General features: G+C 38.0%; 1 protein-coding gene across 1 annotated transcript in view; it reads left to right on the forward strand.

The window, feature by feature from the left end:
* The window catches only part of CFAP54 (cilia and flagella associated protein 54), a 380,538-nt gene that overhangs the window by 211,743 nt on the left and 149,781 nt on the right, over positions 1-19,014 (forward strand). Inside the window, exons 48-50 of the mRNA XM_025402762.1 lie at positions 3,584-3,779; positions 13,344-13,423; positions 15,275-15,435. Of these exons, the coding sequence (XP_025258547.1) occupies positions 3,584-3,779; positions 13,344-13,423; positions 15,275-15,435 (437 nt within the window). The remainder of the gene's footprint in view (positions 1-3,583; positions 3,780-13,343; positions 13,424-15,274; positions 15,436-19,014) is intronic.

Consider the following 19,014-nt stretch of genomic DNA (forward strand, 5'->3'; position numbering starts at 1 on the left):
ACCTAGTAATATTTGAATATCTTGAAATAATAATTTTTAAAAATCCTAGGAGTATTGGCAGTCTGTCTCTCCTAGGAAGTGTTAGAGCAGGAGAGCTGTGGCACAACCCTTGTTAAAGGGGGCTATGGATGAGGAAGGAGTTCATAGAACCAGGCGACAGTTAATGCAGATAGATACACATGGTTTTTATTTTTTTAAGTGCTAGGAAACAGCGTTAAGTAAGGTATTTATTTTGAATTAAATAATTTTGAGAGATATTTTCTCAAAGTTGCTTTATTTTTGTCTTCCATAATTTTAATAGGAATATATCTAACTTTTATTAAATGTAATCTTATTACTCTTCTATTAATGTGCATTTTATTTCACAAAGTTCACTTTTAATTATCCTTCAGATGATTCATTGTTTTTTATTTTCCTAAAAATTTGTTTTAATTTATAAGCAATTTGCCTGAAATGAAATAACTGATATTAGGAAGATAGAAATATGTATTCATATTTCATTTTAGTGTTCCAAGACCTTTGGGTATCTAAGAATATTTCTTCCTTTCCCATCTTAAATGCCAGGGCATCCTAAAACACTTCCTTAGGGAGTGGTTTTGGTATAAAAAGAATGTCTGTCTGATGATTTCTTTTTATGCAAAAAGAGACTAACAGTATAATGGAAATTCGGTTTCTATTAGCTAATTAGTTAAAACAGTACTGTTGGTCTGCTTAAGACTCTTCAGATTATACTTTATGTTTTTTTGCATAAAGAAGCGAGTGCTAAATAATATTACTAATTAATCTTCTTTTGATCCTCAAGTGTTTGTGTGTAATTGTCAAGGCTCATTAAATCACTGTTTGCTGTGGAGAGAAAACAGAAGAGAAACCTTCTCCCAACCAATCTGAAGTTTCATGCTTCAAGCTCTTCCAAACAATGGAATTTTTTTGTTTACATAAGGCAAATAGTTTCTCTTTTTTTTCTAGAATAGATAGCCCCAACATCTGCCTTACATATTAATTCAACAAATAAAATCAAGAGCTTATTGTGTGCAAGGCGGTAGGCTGCCAATCAACATTAGTTCTGATGCTGTCAATCAACACTAATCAATCGACAATACAGACAAACTGCAAACTCTCATGGAGCTTGTATTTTAATGGGCAAGACTAGTAATAAAGCATGATATATAAGTAAATATGTTATAAATATGTAAATTATATAGTGCATTAGGAGGAGAACCATGCTATGGGAGAAAATAAATGCAGCTGTGCCTAAAGGGAATTGGGAGCATGGGGCTAGGTTGGAGATGGTAATTTTGAATGGGGTAATCAGGTTAGTCTTCACTGAAGTGGCTTTTGTGAATAGACCTGAAACAGCTAAAGGTACAAGTCATATGAAATCTGGAGAAGGAACAATCTAAAAAGAGGGAAAGGTAAGTACAAAGGCCCTGCGACAAGATTGCCTAGCTTGGCGAGGGACATCTAAGCCAGTGTGGCTAGAGCTCTGTGAATGATGGGAGCAGTAAGAGATAAGGTCAGACAGGTCAAATTGAGAAGGGGTAGTAGGGCCGTTGTAACCAGGCTGTTATCTGAGCAAAATGAAGAGCCACTGGAGAGTTTTGAGCAGTAGTGTGTCCTGACTGATTTATGCCATAAAGGGATTACTTTTCCTAATCTGTTGTGCCCGCCATGTGCCAGGTACTGTTCTGATGCTGTCAATCAAATACATTGTCAACCATAATACAAATTCCCAAACCTCAAAACGTTTACATTTGTGTTTGTGTGGGGGTCTCTCTCTCTCTCTCTCTCTCTCTCTCTGTCTCTCTGTGTTGGAGATACTGAGTTTAGAGATGTTGAATTTGAGATATCTGTTAGACATCCAAGTGGAGGAGTTGAGTCAGAAGTTGATTCTGTGAATTTGGAGTTCAGAAGAGAGGTTGGAGCTACAGCGAAAAAGTTGTGATTTCATCAGTATTCAGATGAGATTAAAACCATGAGCCTGATTAAGATCACCTAAGGGGAGGGAGTGAGGAGAAGGAAGAGTACTGAGTTCCAGGACAGTCCAATATTAAGAGGTATAGGAGAAGAAGAGGGACCAGCAAAGAAGACAGAAAAGGAGAGGCCAGAGGGATAGGAAGGAAACCAAGGGAGTGTGGTGGCCTGAAAGCCAAGAGGAGAAAGCATGTTTGGAAAGAGTGGGTGATCAGTAGTACAAATTTTGATGATGAATCAAATACAATAATACTCTGAATCTTAAACATGAATTTTTCACATTTAATGTCTCTAAAATCAGAATGCATTTTACAGTTGATGGCATGTGACAGCTTAATTGGCATATAAAATAATGGCATCAGTTCAGAAGTAACATGGTATTTGAAGACTGATAATTGAACATTGGATTTAGCCAAGTGTAGGCCATCGGTGAATTTGACCAAAGGGTTAAGATGTAGGGATGGAGTGGGTTTAGGAGCAAATGAAAGGAGAGAAACTGGAACTCTTCAGAGTGTTGTTGTGAAGGGGAGGAAAGAATGGGGTAGTGGCTGGAGAAGGAAGTTGGGGTATAGAGAGTTTTGGGGTTATTGAAATGGAGGAGATGAAGCATGGCTGTGTGCTGATAGGAATGTTTCTGTAGAGAGTGGCATATTTATGATATAGGAGAGAATGGCTGAGTAGGCCATTGGAGAAAGGAATGATGGCCTAAGTGGTAATGCCAGCCTTAGATAGCAGAAAGGAAGGTAGAGCTGTGGGGGCAGATGCTCAGGTGGGTGAAACAGATGGAGGAGTTTGCTCTACTCTGACTGCTTCAGTTTTCCTAGTGAAGTGGAGAAAGCAAGGCCATTGGCTGGGAGGAAACCAGGGAAGGAAAGGTTAGAATTCGGAGGAGAGAAGGGTGTGAAATGGTTGTCTAAGAAAGAAAGAGAGGGTGAATAGACTGGCAAACTATTGGAATATTACCAGGCAGCATTGAGGTTTGGTTGGGTACTTAAAATGGGATAATTTGTGTGATTGTGTGATTTTTCTCCATCCCTTTTCCACCCCAGGGACGCAGACCCTAAGAGGGCTCAGAGTTGGATTTCAGAGTTGGAGCTGCGATTTTGCTAAGGAAGTGTGTTTGGATAGGCGAGGACCCAGGGGGTTGAGGGTGTATATGAGAAAGGTTCTAATGATTGACGGTGGACTCTAAGCAGGGTAGGGAGATTGCTTGTCTGCCCATCTTTTCTTCTTCCTGTCATAGTATCTCTGATTTACTCACACTAAAGCAGAGTAGCCGGTGTATGTGTCTAATGAGCTTCCAGTTTGTCTGTTTTGATAAAGGATCCCATCCTTCACTCTGAGCACCAGGTTTACTCTGCCATGATGGCAGAACTGGCCTCATGAGGCACAGGTCAGAAATTGGTGGGGAACAGCAAAAGCATTGTTGAACTGTTGAGATGGTTCCGACGTTACATGTCTCTCTCAATAGACCTCCCATTTACAATACCCCGTGCCCAGCCCTATATTCCTTCATCCAACACCAAATGTGGACTGCAAAAGAATGAAGCTAATAATATCTGAAAAAGTATTTTTCTAACTTGCTCTTTTTCCTTTTTTCCATTTTTTTAAGGCAATGGATGAATTAAGAAATAAAGGCTTGCCTGCAGTTCTGGTTACAATTGGCCAACCGCATCTCTTAAATAAGTTTAATTTTGTTAAAGCATACTTTTTCCTAAGTTTGGCTGCGACAATAAATTGTGTCCCAGAAAATAAATTTAAGACGGTAATTACCGACAGGAGCAAACCAAACCTACCAAACTTGAAAGGTAGTTGTTTTATTTTTTGCTTATTTCCCTTTCTCCTCCCTTTCACTAACTATTCTCCTAGCCCCCACTAATCTATATAAATGATATAGTATATATTCTTCCACATCTTTCTCTAATCTCATATAATGACACACATATGTACTTATGTCTAGGTGTATGCATATACATAACTGTTTATATATATCCATATTCATATACTTTATATATAATACACTATCATATACATATACACATACATGATGGGATTTATCATTTATTTACAAAATGGTATATTCACATTTTTCTGCATTTGGTATTTCCCATGCAGAAAATCTTCGTTGAAATCACTCCAAGTCTACTGCTTTGCTTTGGTCCGTTATATTGACTGTGTAGTATTCTAGGCCATGATCATCCCCCATATATGTTCCTTGGAAATAAAGTGCATGTGCACCACTAGAGGAGTGATTGAATAAGAAGGAATGTGCCCCTCCACTGGTGCACGTGCACTTCATTTCCAAGGAACATTGCCACTGTGCAACATACCCGGATGACATAGTGTATCTTTCTATGGGATATATAACCCATGGGTGGGATTTTGGGCTATAGAGAAATTTTCAATTGTATTAGATGTTGCCTTAAAAATAGGTGATTTTTACCATTCAGTTTGATATTAACTGTGGGTTTTTCATAGATATGCTTTATCAGGTTGAGCAATTTCTCTTCTATTCTTAGTTTATCAAGTGATTTTTATCATGAAAGTGCTGAATTCTATTAAATGCTCTCTCTGCATCTATTGGGATGATTATGTGGTTCTTGCTTTTTATCCTGTTGATATGGTGTGTTACATTAATTGATTTTTGGATGTTTAACCAACCTTACATTCTTGGGATAAGTCCCACTTGATCATGGTTTATAATTTTTTTTTTTTTTTTGAGATGGAGTCTCACTCTGTTGTCCAGGCTGGAGCACAGTGGTGCAAGCTCAGCTCACTGCAACCTCTGCCTCCGGGTTCAAGTGATTCTCCTGCCTGAGCCTCCTAAGTAATTGGGACAATAGGCGCCTGCCACCATGCCCAGCTAATTTTTTGTAGTTTTCGTAGAGATGGGGTTTCGCCATGTTGGCCAGGCTGCTCTCAAACTCCTGATCTCAAGTGATCTGCCTGCCTCTGCCTCCCAAAGTGCTGGGATTACAGGTGTGAGCCACTGCGTGTGGCCTATAAGTTCTTTTCACTTGTTAGATTCTGTTTGCTAGCATTTTGTTAAACATTATTGCATTCATACTCATAAGACATATTGGTCTTTAGTTTTCTTATAGTGTCTTTGTCTAGTTTTGATATCAGAGTAATTCTGGGGCCTCTATTTTAAAATGTAGGTTTTTCTTATGGTGAGACCAACAGATCAGATGACTGCCATTGAAAAAATAGTTACAGTTTCCAAGAGCAAGGGTGTGCGACACCACTGTGGGAGAAGGGAACATAGGAGAGCTGGGCTGTGTCTCAGGAGGCAGAGGGCAGTGGGAGGGAAACATGAGCAAGAGCCTTTATTGTGGTTGGTATGCAAATGAATGGGTAAGGCAGGGTGAACAGGCTTAGTATTTGAATAATTTTAGTTTGAATAATTTCAGTGAGCCCTGACAGGATAGGGGCTGTCTCTAGATAACTGATAACTGGGCTTGGGGTGATTAGGGGAAGAGTGGCCTAGAGTAAGAGCCTAATAAAGGAGGTGGTGGGGGCATGGGCTCTTTAGTTTGCACATGAAAGGTGTGCTCACAGGTGAGTCTTTTACCATCTCTAGAAACTGAGAAGTCAGCAAGGCCCCAAAAGTTATCATTTCTGCATCAGACATACAGAATTTTTTTTTTTTTTTTTTTTGTTTGAGACGGAGTTTTGCTCTTGTCACCCAGGCTGGAGTGCAATGGTGCGATCTAGGCTCACTGCAACCTCCGCCTCCCGAGTTCAAGCAATTCTCCTGCCTCAGTCTCCTGAGTAGCTGGATTTACTGCCCAGTAGGTGCCTGCCACCATGCCTGGATAATTTTTTTGTATTTTTAGTAGAGATGGGTTTTTATCATGTTAGCCAGGCTGGTCTTGAGACATACAGAAAATGTGAAGACGTAATTAATATAGCCTCATAGAATGAGTTGGGAAGTATTCCCTCCTCTTTTATATTTTAGAAGAGTTTGTGAAGAATTGATATTAACTCTTTAAATGTTTGGTAGAATTCAACAGTGAAGACATCTGAGCTTGAACTTATATTTGTGGATAGCATTTTGATTAGCAATTCAATCTCTTTTTGTAGTTCTCTTAAAATTGTCTATTTCTTGACTCAGTTTTGATAGTTTGTGTCTTTCTAGGAATTCATCCATTTCATCTGTGTTATTTAATTTATTGGCATACAATTTTTCATAGTCTTCCTTTATAATTCTTTTTTTGAAATTTGTAAGATTATAGTCATGTTTCCTCTTTCATTTCCAATTCTATTAATTTGAGTCTTTTCTCCTTTTGTCTTTCTCAGTCTAGCTATAGGGTTTTCGATTTTGTTGATTTCTTCTACTTTTTCTTCTATTTTCTATTTTATTATTATATATTTCAGTCTTTATTATTTTCTTTGTTAACTACCCTTACGAGTTGGGAAAAAAACTTAGAGGGGCTCCTGTGTTATCAGTGTTACTTTGCTTAAGCTAGAGACTCTGTCCCACAAGGTGGTGGGGCTGGGTGGAACAAGGGAACCCTGTCTTCTTAGTTGTGCCAGTTTGAAGTGAAGTTTCCATCTCACTGAACAGGCGGGGGGAAGAGAAGTAGTCATCTTTCTCCAAATACCGCAGACTTGTAGTACTGTTCTCACCGCATTTTAGTAAGTGTTTTTGAGTAGATGTTTAATCATTTGCTGTATGGCTTTAGAATCATTTCCAGAGACTTCAAGCATTAAAAAACCAATAATTTTTACTAATTTAATGGTAAAGTGGGTTCATAGAGCTCTTCACATTGGGATGCCAGAAGTTAATCTCCTGAACAATGTGTTTTTGAGATTTATCTATATTTATGTTGGTAGCTGTGGTTCCTTTATTTTCATTTTATTTCTTCATGTACTGATGATAGACATTTAGACTGTTTTCTATAAACATTCTTGTACATGTCTCTGAGTGCTTATGAGTAAGAGCTTCTGTATATCTAGGAATGAAATTGATGTGTCATATTTAACTTAAAATTTGAAGTTAATTAGTATCTCTACCCTCTTCATAGATCATTTTGCTCTGATCACCCCTTCCTACTTTAATAATTTGATAGCTTTAGGTTTTAGGGTTTTTTTTTTTAATTTGATATTTAGATATTATACTATTTTTTTTCCCACTCAATAGTTGTTTAGCTTTACCTACTTATTTGCTGTTTTCTTTGCTCACCATTACTTATTGTGTTTCAGACTTTGGACATCTCTTTTCCCTGAGATGTTATATCCTTTGTAAGTTTAGATAAATAGCTAGTGTGTCATTATCATTTATTTAAAAAATCTATCTTTTCCTCGCTGAAATAAGAAATTCATTATATAATAAATTCTCATATGTACTAGGTTGTGATTCTTTTTTCATTTTACAGTTTTAAAAATTAATATGTAATAGTTGTACACATATGTGGGGTATTTTTTTTATATACACATAAAGTGTGTAATGATCAAATCAGGGTAATTGGGATATCCTTTATCTCAAACACTTGTCATTTCTTTGTGTTGGGAACACTCTGAATCTTCTCTTCTGTTTTGGAATATACTATAAATTCTTGTTAACAGTAGTCACCCTACTGTGCTATCAAACACCAGAATTTATTTCTTCTATTTAATTGCATGTTTGTACCCACTAATGAACTTCTCTTCATCCCTCCTTCCCATCTCCCCTTCCCAGCCTCTAGTAACCACCATTCTCTCTAGCTCCATGAAAACAATTTTTTTCTTAACTCCCACATATGAGTGAGAACAGGCAATGTTTTTCTTTCTGTGCCTGGCTTATTTCACTTAACATATAAAGAACTCACACAACCCAACAGCAAAATAAACACAAGTAATTCAAATAAAAAGTAGGCAAAAGACCTGGGTAGATATTTATCAAAAGAAGACATATTAGTGGCCAAAAAGCATATGAGAAAATACTTACCATCCCTAATAATCAGGAAAATACAAATCAAAACCACGATGAGATATAATCACACCCCAGTTAAAATAGCTTTTACCAAAAAGACAGAAAATAGCAAATGCTAGTGAGGATGTGGAGAAAGGAAAATGCTCATATACTGTTGGTGGAAATGTAAATTAGTACAACTATTGAAAACAGTATGGTCATTCCTGAAAAAACTGAAAGTAGAACTACTGTATGATCCAGAAATCTTTTCTGTATATCCAAAAGAAAAGAAAATCAGTTTATCAAAGGAATACCTGCATTACCATGTTTATTGCAGCACTATTAACAATAGCCAAGATATGGAATCAACCTAAGTGTCCAGCAATGGATGAATGGATAAAGAAAATATGGTGTATATACACAATGGAATATTATTCAGCCATAAAAAAGAATGAACTCCAGTCATTTGTAGCAACCCGGATAGAACTGGAGGACATTATGTTAAGTGAAATAGGGTATGATTCTTGATTCTCTATTTCTACTACTGATTTTCCTGGCTTCTTGTGTAAATAAAATAGTTAATTTGATTTTATAACTGAAAACTATTTATTACCTGCTATGTTATTTGAGAATTGAGAAGGTAACAGTGAAAATAAACACAAAAATACTCTCTTAAAACTTGTTATGGTAGAAAAATACAGTAAATTAAATGAATAAAGGCATTGTGGGTTACATGGTAACAAGTGCTTTGGAAAGCAGGAAAGGGGGTTAGGGAGTACAGGAGTGGGGTGTAATTTAAAATAGGGTTTTCAGGAAGAGTCTTAATAAACAGGTGATATTTGAGCACAGGTCTAAAAGAGGAGAGGGAATGAGATGTGAGTTTCTGAGGAATAGTATTCTAGATTAAGGGAACAAATACCGAGACTCTGAGATGGGCATGTGGCTGGCATGCTTGAGGAACAGTTGGAGCCCAGTATGACTGGAGCAGAGTGAACAAAGGTGAAAGTTCTAGGAGATGCTGTTAGGGAGATAACAGAGTGATTATGAAAGGATTTGAAGGTCATTATAAAATATTTGGCTTTTATTCTGAGCGAGTTGGAATACCACTGGAAAAGTTTTAAGAGGAAGAACTAAAAGTTTCTAAAGCCTAACTCTGGTTTCTGTATTGAGACTAGGTCAGGCTATGGGGTTAGGGGAACCAACAGGGTGAATAATTTGAAGAGCATAATCATATTTCTTTTTAAAAGGCTATTGAATAATTCAATTAGAGCTTATGATGGCTTCAACAAGAGTAGTTGCAGTGGAGGTGGTGAGAAGTAGCCAGATTCTGGATATACCTTGAAGGTGGAGTCAAAAAGATTTGAAAGGGAAGATCAGAAGTTCACTCTGGGGCAGGTTAAGTGTGGGATGCCTTGTAAGCACCTGAATGGAACTAAAGAGTAGATAGTTTGAGATGTGATTCTGGAGCTCAGGAGAGGAGTCCACACTGAAGAAATGTTTCCCAATCATTAGCCTATAGATGGTATTTAAAGGCCTAAGACCACGCGTCATCTCCATGGAAATGAGTTTAGATGGAGAAGAGACAGGAGAAATGCTTGGTTTCATCAACAAGAGGTCAAATAAATGAGGGAGAATCCACAAAGGAGACTGAGAAAGGATGAGTGAACAAGGTGTTTTGAGGAGGAAGGAGTGATCAATTGAATCAAAAGGCCAAGGAAGATGGAGGTTGGACTTAACAAAAAGAATGTCATTGAAGAATCTAGAAGATGAACTTTGTTGAACTAACCCTTATTGGAGTGGAATCAAACAGAATGTGTGCGGGGGAATCAGAATGAATGGAGATAAATGGGGAGGCTGCTGAAAGGGACAAAAGAAGGTTTGTTTGTTTGTTTTTTTTTTAAACTGAAAAAGTAGCAATCTGTTTTTGTTTTGATGGGAATCATCAAATAGAAAGAGGGAAAATAATGATGATGCAAGGTGTGGAGTGAGGAGATTTCTAACTTGATACCCTTAAGTAGGCAAGATGGGAATGGAACTAGCACTGAAGTGGAGGGTTTGGCCCTACATGGCAACATAAAATTCACCTATAATGACAAGTTGAAGGGCAGAGTGTATAGGTTTACATGCTAGTGGATGGATAGATGTGTTGTAGATATGTTTGCAAGTTATTTGGTAATTTCTTTGGTTTCTTCATTGGAATAGGAAACAAAGACATCAACTGAGTGAGAACCAGGGAGGAAGTGTTGGAGATTTAAGGAGAGAAGAGAAGGGATGAATTAGTTGTTTGAGAGCATAGGAGGGCAGATGGACTAGGGAAATGGAGCAGGACTGCTGGGCAGCTTGCAGAGCCTTTTTGTATTTCTGTATGAATTTAAAGTGAGAAGAGTTAGCATGTTTTTTTTCCCAGCCACATTAAAATTCAGGGGTGCCGATGTCAACAGAGAATTGGATTTGCTGGGGCTTGAGGACTGACCAGGTAGGTGCCATAAAGGAGAGATGGGTAAAGACATTTAAGGTGTTTGCAAGAATGATTATGTTTGATGAACTAAGGAACTAAAGCTGGGTAAGGAGGGATGAGATGGCAGGGGAAAGAGAGGGAAAGGGAACAGTGAAACACTGGTAGTGTCAATGGATTGTGGGTTCTAGAAGGGGTGAAGTATTGCTGGATTCATGATTCCTGAAAGAACAATCTGGAAAAAATTAGTACTTTTGTCTGTTAAGGTCATCACTATTCACCCTTCACTTTTTCCTATTTTCCTTATATATTCTTAGGAATATTCTACCTGCATACTTCAAGGTAATTCAATCTGATTCTAAACAAGAAAACTAAGATAACAAAAGACAAAAGGCTTTTTCATTGGAATTCGTTAAGATGCTTATATTAATTTTAATGTAATTTATGTATTTTTATTGTCTTCCCATCCAAGAACGTATTTTCTCATTTTTTCATGTTTTGTGCCCTTTTAATTTTCCCTTCCTGGAGTTCGCAATTAGGCCCATATTCTCTACTACCATTTGTAGATAACATAGCAGCTAGTTCACTTACCAGGCTACTCCACTCAAATCAAAGACCTGGAAAAACTTCCAGTTTCCCCTTTTCTCCCATGCTTTTCCCTTCAGCAGGTGACATCACCTCACTTCACATCCAACTCCTGATTTTAGTTGATTTTAATTCTAGATTCTTATTCGTTTTCCTTTAGCATGTTCATTCTATTTCAATAACTTTATTTAGTACTACCTTTTTACATATGTAATTACCTGTTTAGAATTAAATACGTAGATTTTCTATCCTTTCCTCAGTATTTCTAGATGTTAATCCTAGTCTTCTGGCTTCCATAAAAGCAGATAAGAGATCTATTTATTTTATTTTAGAAAATTTGATTTTTTGATTGGAGATGTTTCTCTTAATTCTTTTAGATCAGGGATTTGATTGGAAGCACATCTGCCTGATACCTGCCTAAACATTGAAAGAATCTGCATTTTGACAAAGCATTTCATTCCAGAAAGCATTTTCTGGTACTCTGCTTGCACTTCCCTAAGTGTTCTTATTATTTTGGTTTCAATTTGTCATGCCTCCTAGCAGTTCTATTTCCCATTTGAGTTTCCTCTCCTTGCCTACTGAGCCCCTGTAGAAGTCAGGCTAAGCTGGTCTGTTGTAGCAAATCAGTCTTTAAATATCATGGCTTACCACAGCAAGGATTTAGTTCTTGCTCAGATTGACAAGGGGCTGTGTTTTGCAAAGCCACTCAGGTACCCAAGTGCTACTATCTTGGAGGCGCACCATCTGAAACACTCTGCTCTGACCTTGCCTAGAAAGGCATAGGGTGGCACATGAGCCCTTAAATGGAACTCTGAAATTTAGTCTGGAATTCTTATTTAATTGGATAAGACCATATTTAAGTGCAAAGAGGGCAGGAAGGATGGCTTGCCAAGTGCTCAGAAAGGAGAGGAGCATGCATTAAGTGAACATGATTAGTCTGAACCACAGATCCTGGATATAGTGTTATTTTTGCTGGTCATCCCATTGGGGTTCCTGTCATGTTGGCATCAGCTATGCAATGGAGAAGGTGAAGTCAGTGAGATGTAGAGTGGCAGGCAGGTAACCAGCCTCTCCTAAGACATCAGGACTCCTATATCTCTTTGCCTATGGATGGCCTGTCTAGCTCTTCTTTTTATTCTAGAGGGGAACACTCATGTGGGACCCGTGTTAATTTTATCACACACAGGTTCATCAAAATGTCTAGGTTAAACTCTTCCTAGGGTCTTTTGTATGGTAACATGCATTCCAGGCTTCTTTTCTACCATGTTCAGCCTTTTGTTTTCTCTCCATCATTGTCTCTCTCATTCTTACTTTCTCCCTTAGGTGAGAAAGCCCAGTCCCAGATCCTCCTGCTGCGCCTTCCAAGAGCCCTAGTCCTCCCTCATCCTCAGCTGACCCCTAGATTCAGACCCTCATAATTTAGGAGACTAGCCAGGTAGGGAAGGTTGGTGTTGAAAGAGGAGAGGAAGTTAGGTGTATTAAGTTCCATATTATTTTAGAATTCTTCTTTGCACTTAACAAACTTAATTTCTTCAGGTGGATATATTTTTCTGTCATTTGTAGTAAAATGATTTGTGGTTCATCTTTCTCTCCCATAGTCTAGAAGCCCAGTTGAATGAAGCAGGCAAAGACTGTAATCTGAATTCTCTCACTTCTCCACAGTTCAGAATAAAAGCAGACTTTGGATCGTGGATGGAGATTTTGAAAGAGATATTCGAGTATTGTGGATTATGCTGTTCCAACTAGTCTCACGCTCAGCTCTTAGACTGAGGGGCATGTACACATCAGAAGAACTGATGCTTCCACAGAGATCTTACTGAAATGTTAGAGGAGAAACTATATCAGTAGCCAATAGCTTGAATAACATCACTAAATACCTAAAGAATTCTTTCAGAATTGTCTGATTTGTTGTAAGAATCAGCTTCAGCCTTCTAATGTATGACATTAGGGACTATTTGATATAAGAATATGCTTCTATATTCCTGTGTTTCTATATTATCATTGTGTTTTTTAAAAAAGTTATTAAACTTATAGATAGTTTGCCTGTGAATGATGAGTTTTAAAAACTATTAATAGAATTAGGGTGGGTGCAGTGGCTCATGCCTATAATCCCAGCACTTTGGGAGGCTGAGATGGGCAGATCACTTGAGCTCAGGAGTTCAAGACTAGTCTGGCCAACATGGTGAAACCCCATCTCTACAAAAAATACAAAAATTAGCCGGGCATGATGGTGGCCTATAGTCCCAGCTACTCGGGAGGCTGAGATGAGAAGATGGCTTGAGCCCAGGAGGCAAAGGTTGCAATGAGCTGAGATTATGACACTGTGCTCCAGCCTGGGTGACAGAGCCAGACCCTGTCTCAAAATAAAATAAACCTAGAATTAATATTTAAACTAACCATAGGTATTCTTGGTCCTTCCAAAATTTTGTGTCTTTATAGAGATATATTCAAAGGATGATGGAAGTTCATTTTATAATCTTACAAAACTTAAAGATGAGACCACTCTTAGCATGCTAAAGGTAAGTTTGAAATTGTTTTCAAACCATAATAAGTTAGTTACCAAAAATACATTATTAGGCCCTGGATGGGCCTGCTATCAGAGTATATATCTTGCTCTTGTGAGAGCAATTACTTTTCTTGCATAAGAATGTGTTGGAGTCAGAGATGGAGTTTACTCCTCATGAGAAAAGTGGATGTCCAGCTTTGACTTCACAACTTGATTAAAGTGCTTCAGAAAATATGATTTGGCTGGGCATGGTGGCTCACACCTGTAATCTCAGCACTTTGGGAGGCGACCTGAGGTAGTGAGTTCAAGACCAGCCTGACCAACATGGAGAAATCCCGTCTCTACTAAAAATACAAAATTAGCCGGGTGTGGTGGTGCATGCCTCTAATCAGCTCAGGAGGCTGAGGCAGGAGAATCACTTGAACCCAGGAGGTAGAGGTTGCAGTGAGCCAAGATCGCACCACTACATTCCACTCTGGGCAACAAGAGCGAAACTCCATTTAAAAAAAAACCCAAAAAAACCATGATTCATTATTTGGTGAAATATGAGTATTCAATGCCCTGTTTATCATTTCCCAATAACAGTGATGACAATGGCAACAACAGCTTTTGCATGATTATTTAATTTTTATAACTTAATGATGTAGGTAGTAATCAGTTTTGAACTGTGCTGTGCTGAACCGTGAGAAAACTGAGACTTAGACGTCTAACAATTTGACTAACATCATACAACTAATAAAATATAGATCCAGGAGGACTGCATCTTTTTGATTCAAAATCCACATCCACATTCTTAAACATTATGCTAAATTGCCCTAATATTTATGTAATATTCACTGCTCTGCACAAGTACATTTTTAGTGGCCTGTCACTTGAAAGATTGGTTGGTCCCTTTATCTTCTGCCATGTCAGGTTGCTATTTACTATTGATTGTCTACTGTAAAAATCTCATTATCTTCACATTACCAACTAGGTGACCATACTGTAACTTGAAATACAGTTGATCTGCGTTATTCACAGATTCTGTGTTTGCTAATTTACGGATCCACTGAAATTTATTTATAGTCTGAAAATCAATACTTTTGGCACTTAGTTGGCTATTCGTGAACACATACAGAGCATAGAAAAATTTGAGCTGCCCAATCATACATTCCCAGCTGAGTTGAACAAGAAGATGCTCTGACTTTTTGTTGCCACTCTCGTACTGTAAACAAGTGTCCTTTTCATGGTCTGTTTAGTATCATGCTTTTTGCATTTTTGTCAATATTTACAATGACCCTCCAGCATAGTGCTGAAGTGCTGTGGAGCATTTCTAAGTTAAGAGGGCTGTGATGACCCGGAGAAACTATGTGTGTTAGATAAGCTTCCTTCAGAAGTGAGTACTATTGGCTGTGAGTTGAAGGTTAGCGAATTAACAGTATATGTTAAATATACTGTTATATATCCTTAGCCATAAACACACATTAAACAAGGCTATGTATTGAGCAGTTAATGAAAATGTTGTGACCAGAGGCTCTCAGGTACTTTTCTCCATATCTCCCCTAGGAGCAATGGCTCAGTGTCCAGTAATCAGTGTTTGCGAGAACTTTATAGAACATAACTACTGTGAATAATAAGCACCAGCTGTGCATAAAAGAAAAGGTCACTGTTGTTCACGCTGACGCTTGCTTTCACTTTCCTTTTCATTTTCTGTTGCCTTTTTCCTTTTTGCTGAACTCTCTTCTCTGATGATTAGATACCGAGTTCCTTTTTGGTCTTCCGTTCATTGTTACTTTTCAGTACATGAAAAATATTTGCTAAAGAAGAAAGAGACATTATTTGTATTATTTCTGAACTCACGTGATGTATGGTATCCTTTCCTTAGTCAATGTTACTGATGGAAGCTGAGGACAGGTTAAACTTCCTTCTGTCCGAGGTGGAACAGAAGAGCCTGTCTCAGTGCTCCGCTGGCGAGCTGGAGATTGTGGTGGAGGCCAGGCTTCAGCTGGCTGCAGTTGCTCTGCAGAGGCACCGGGCAGCATACAGGTACGTCTCTCCATGCACAGGGGAGGGATACCTTTGAAGAGAGTTTCCTCACCCTAGTTTGTTAAATAGACTTAAATTTTATGTAAGTTTTAGAAATTCCCGTATCCATAGTTTACTTGCTTTTTATTGTTCAGGGAAGTTTTCATACATGATTACACTTGAAATTATAGTTCTGGCCGGGTGCAATGGCTCATGCCTATAATCCCAGCACTTTGGGAGACTGAGGCGGTCAGATCACTTGAGGCTGGGAGTTGGAGACCAGGCTGGCAAACATGGCGAAACCCCATCTCTACCAAAAATATGAAAATTAACCAGGCTTTGTGGCGGCACCTGTAATCCCAGCTACTTGGGTGGCTAAGGCAGGAGAATCACTTGAGCCCAGGAGGCAGAGGTTGCAGTGAGCTGAGATCGCCCCATTGCACTCCAGCCTGGGTGACAGAACGAGAGTCTGTCTCAAAAAAAAAAAAAAAAAAAAAAAATTCTCAATAAAGCGATTATTTATGAAGGCACACAGCTGGGTTGTTTAATTTCATATATAGAATGAACAAATTCACAAGACAGGGATGCCCTCTCTCACCACTCCTATTCAACATAGTGTTGGAAGTGCTGGCCAGGGCAATCAGGCAAGAGAGAGAAGTAAAGGGTATTTAATTAGGAAAAGAGGAAGTCAAATTGTCCCTGTTTGCAGATGACATGATTGTATATTTAGAAAACCCCATCGTCTCAGTCCAAAATCTCCTTAAGCTGATAAGCAACTTCAGCAAAGTCTTAGGATACAAAATCAATGTGCAAAAATCACAAGCATTCTTACACACCAATAACAGACAAACAGAGAGCCAAATCATGAGTGAACTCCTGTTCACAATTGCTTCAAAGAGAATAAAATACCTAGGAATCCAACTTACAAGGATGTGAAGGATCTCTTCAAGGAGAACTACAAACCAGTGCTCAGCAAAATAAAAGAGGACACAAACAAATGGAAGAACATTCCATGCTCATGGATAGGAAGAATAAATATTGTGAAAATAGCCATACTGCCCAAGGTAATTTATAGATTCAATGCCATCCCCATCAAGCTACTGTGACTTTCTTCACAGAATTGGAGAAAACTACTTTAAAGTTCATATGGAACCAAAAAAGAGCCCGCATTGCCAAGTCAATCCTAAGCCAAAAGAACAAAGCTGGAGGCATCACGCCACCTGACTTCAAACTGTACTACAAGGCTGCAGTAACCAAAACAGCATGGTACTGGTACGAAAACAGAGATGTAGACCAATGGAACAGAATAGAGCCCTCAGAAATAATACCACACATCTACAACCATCTGATCTTTGACAAAGCTGACAAAAATAAGAAACGGGGAAAGGATTCCCTATTTAATAAATGGTGCTGAGAAAACTAGCTAGCCATATGTAGAAAGCTGACACTGGATGCCTTCCTTACACCTTACAAAAAATCAATTCAGGATGGATTAAATACTTAAATGTTAGACCTAAAACCATTAAAATCCTAGAAGAAAACCTTGGCAATATCATTCAGGCCATAGGCATGGGCAAGGACTTCGTGACTAAAACACTAAAAGCAATGGCAACAAAAGCCAAAATTGACAAATGGGATCTAATTAAAGTGCTTCTGCACAGCAAAAGAAACTACTATCAGAGTGAACAGGCAACCTACAGAATGGGAGAAAATTTTTACAATCTACCCATCTGACGAAGAATCTACAAAGAACTTAAACAAATTTACAAGAAAAAATCAAACAACCCTATCAAAAAGTGGGTGAAGGATATGAACAGACACTTCTCAAAAGAAGACATTTATGCAGCCAACAGACACATGAAAAAATGCTCCTCATCACTGGCCATCAGAGAAATGCAAATCAAAACTACAATGAGATACCATCTCACACCTGTTAGAATGGCGATCATTAAAAAGTCAGGAAACAACAGGTGCTGGAGAGGATGTGGAGAAATAGGAATACTTTTACACTATTGGTGGGACTGTAAACTAGTTCAACCATTGTGGAAGACAGTGTGGCAATTCCTTAAGGATCTAGAACTAGAAATACCATTTGACCCAGCCATCCCATTACTGGGCATATACCCAAAGGATTATAAGTCATGATGCTATAAAGACATGTGCACACATATGTTTATTGCGGCACTATTCACAATAGCAAAGACTTGGAACCAACCCAAATGTCCATCAATGATAGACTGGATTAAGAAAATGTGACACGTATACACCATGGAATACTATGCAGCCATAAAAATGGATGAGTTCATGTCCTTTATAGGGACATGAATGAAACTAGAAACCATCATTCTGAGCAAACTATGATAAGGACAGAAAACCAAACACGGCATATTCTCACTCATAGGTGGGAATTGAACAATGAGAACACATGGACACAGGGTGGGGAACATCACACACTGGGGCCTGCCAGGGAGTTGGGGAAGGGGGGAAGGATAGCATTAGGAGAAATACCTAATGTAAATGACGAGTTAATGGGTGTAGCACACCAACGTGGCACATATGTACATATATAACAAACCTGCACGTTGTGCACATGTACTCTAGAATTTAAAACAAAACAAAAAAAAGTATATAAAAAAAGAATGAACAAATTAACAACGCTTTGATTTTTAAAATACATTTAATTTACTTTTTAAAAAGACTAAACCTTTTTACAAATAAAGCCTAAAATTGTTTTTTTCTAAAACATTGAATTAAAATATTAAAAACAAACCTATTTTGAAAAAGTAACAGTTTCTGCATCATATTGCACTGAACTATTTAAGAAACTTGTAAGTGGCTAATTATTTAAATGTGCTGCAATTGTTAGTGTCAGCTCTTTCATTTAGTTTGTTCATTGACCTATTTATTTAGTCAATCAGTATCTGTTAACTCTGTCACTGCCAGACTCTGATCTAGGCAGTGAAGATATAAAGATGCATAGAATACAATTTCTGTATCCATATACTCACAGATGTATAAGCAGTCAGGTAGAGTAGTAAAAATAATATTATAGTGCTTTTTTCATATTTAATAATATGGAAATCTACATTCAAGAGTTTCTCCATGCCATTTGTGATAAACACTTCTATCATGAGGGACACATTCAATAATGATTCATCTAATAATGCATACATTTCTTATCATTCATTAATTCATTAAAAAATAAGTTTGTGCACCTTCAATATGCTAGGCACTGTTCCAAGCTCCTGGCAGGTATCAGTGGCCCAATACTCATATATACAATCTAGACAAAATATATGACAATACTTTCCAAAATCTTGCCCTATATTCTAATAGATAATAAACATGCTGACAATAAACTATAAATGCAGGTAAATTACAGAGTGTGGACAAAAATGATAAGTGCTGTGGGGAATATAAGGAGTAGAGATTGGAGGGGGAGGAGTTACCATTTTAAAATTGTGTGGTTGTAATAAAGAGTGTGACTCCATTTTGATGTTCGATGGCTGCCAGCTTTCAAGCCCGACCACTCCCCTTCTCTTTCTGCCCCCGACCTGAGCAAGCAGATAAGAAAGCCCATCTCTTTCCTCCTTTGGTGTT

The sequence above is a fragment of the Theropithecus gelada genome, chromosome 11 (assembly GCF_003255815.1).
Source record: "Theropithecus gelada isolate Dixy chromosome 11, Tgel_1.0, whole genome shotgun sequence".
NCBI lineage: Eukaryota > Metazoa > Chordata > Mammalia > Primates > Cercopithecidae > Theropithecus > Theropithecus gelada.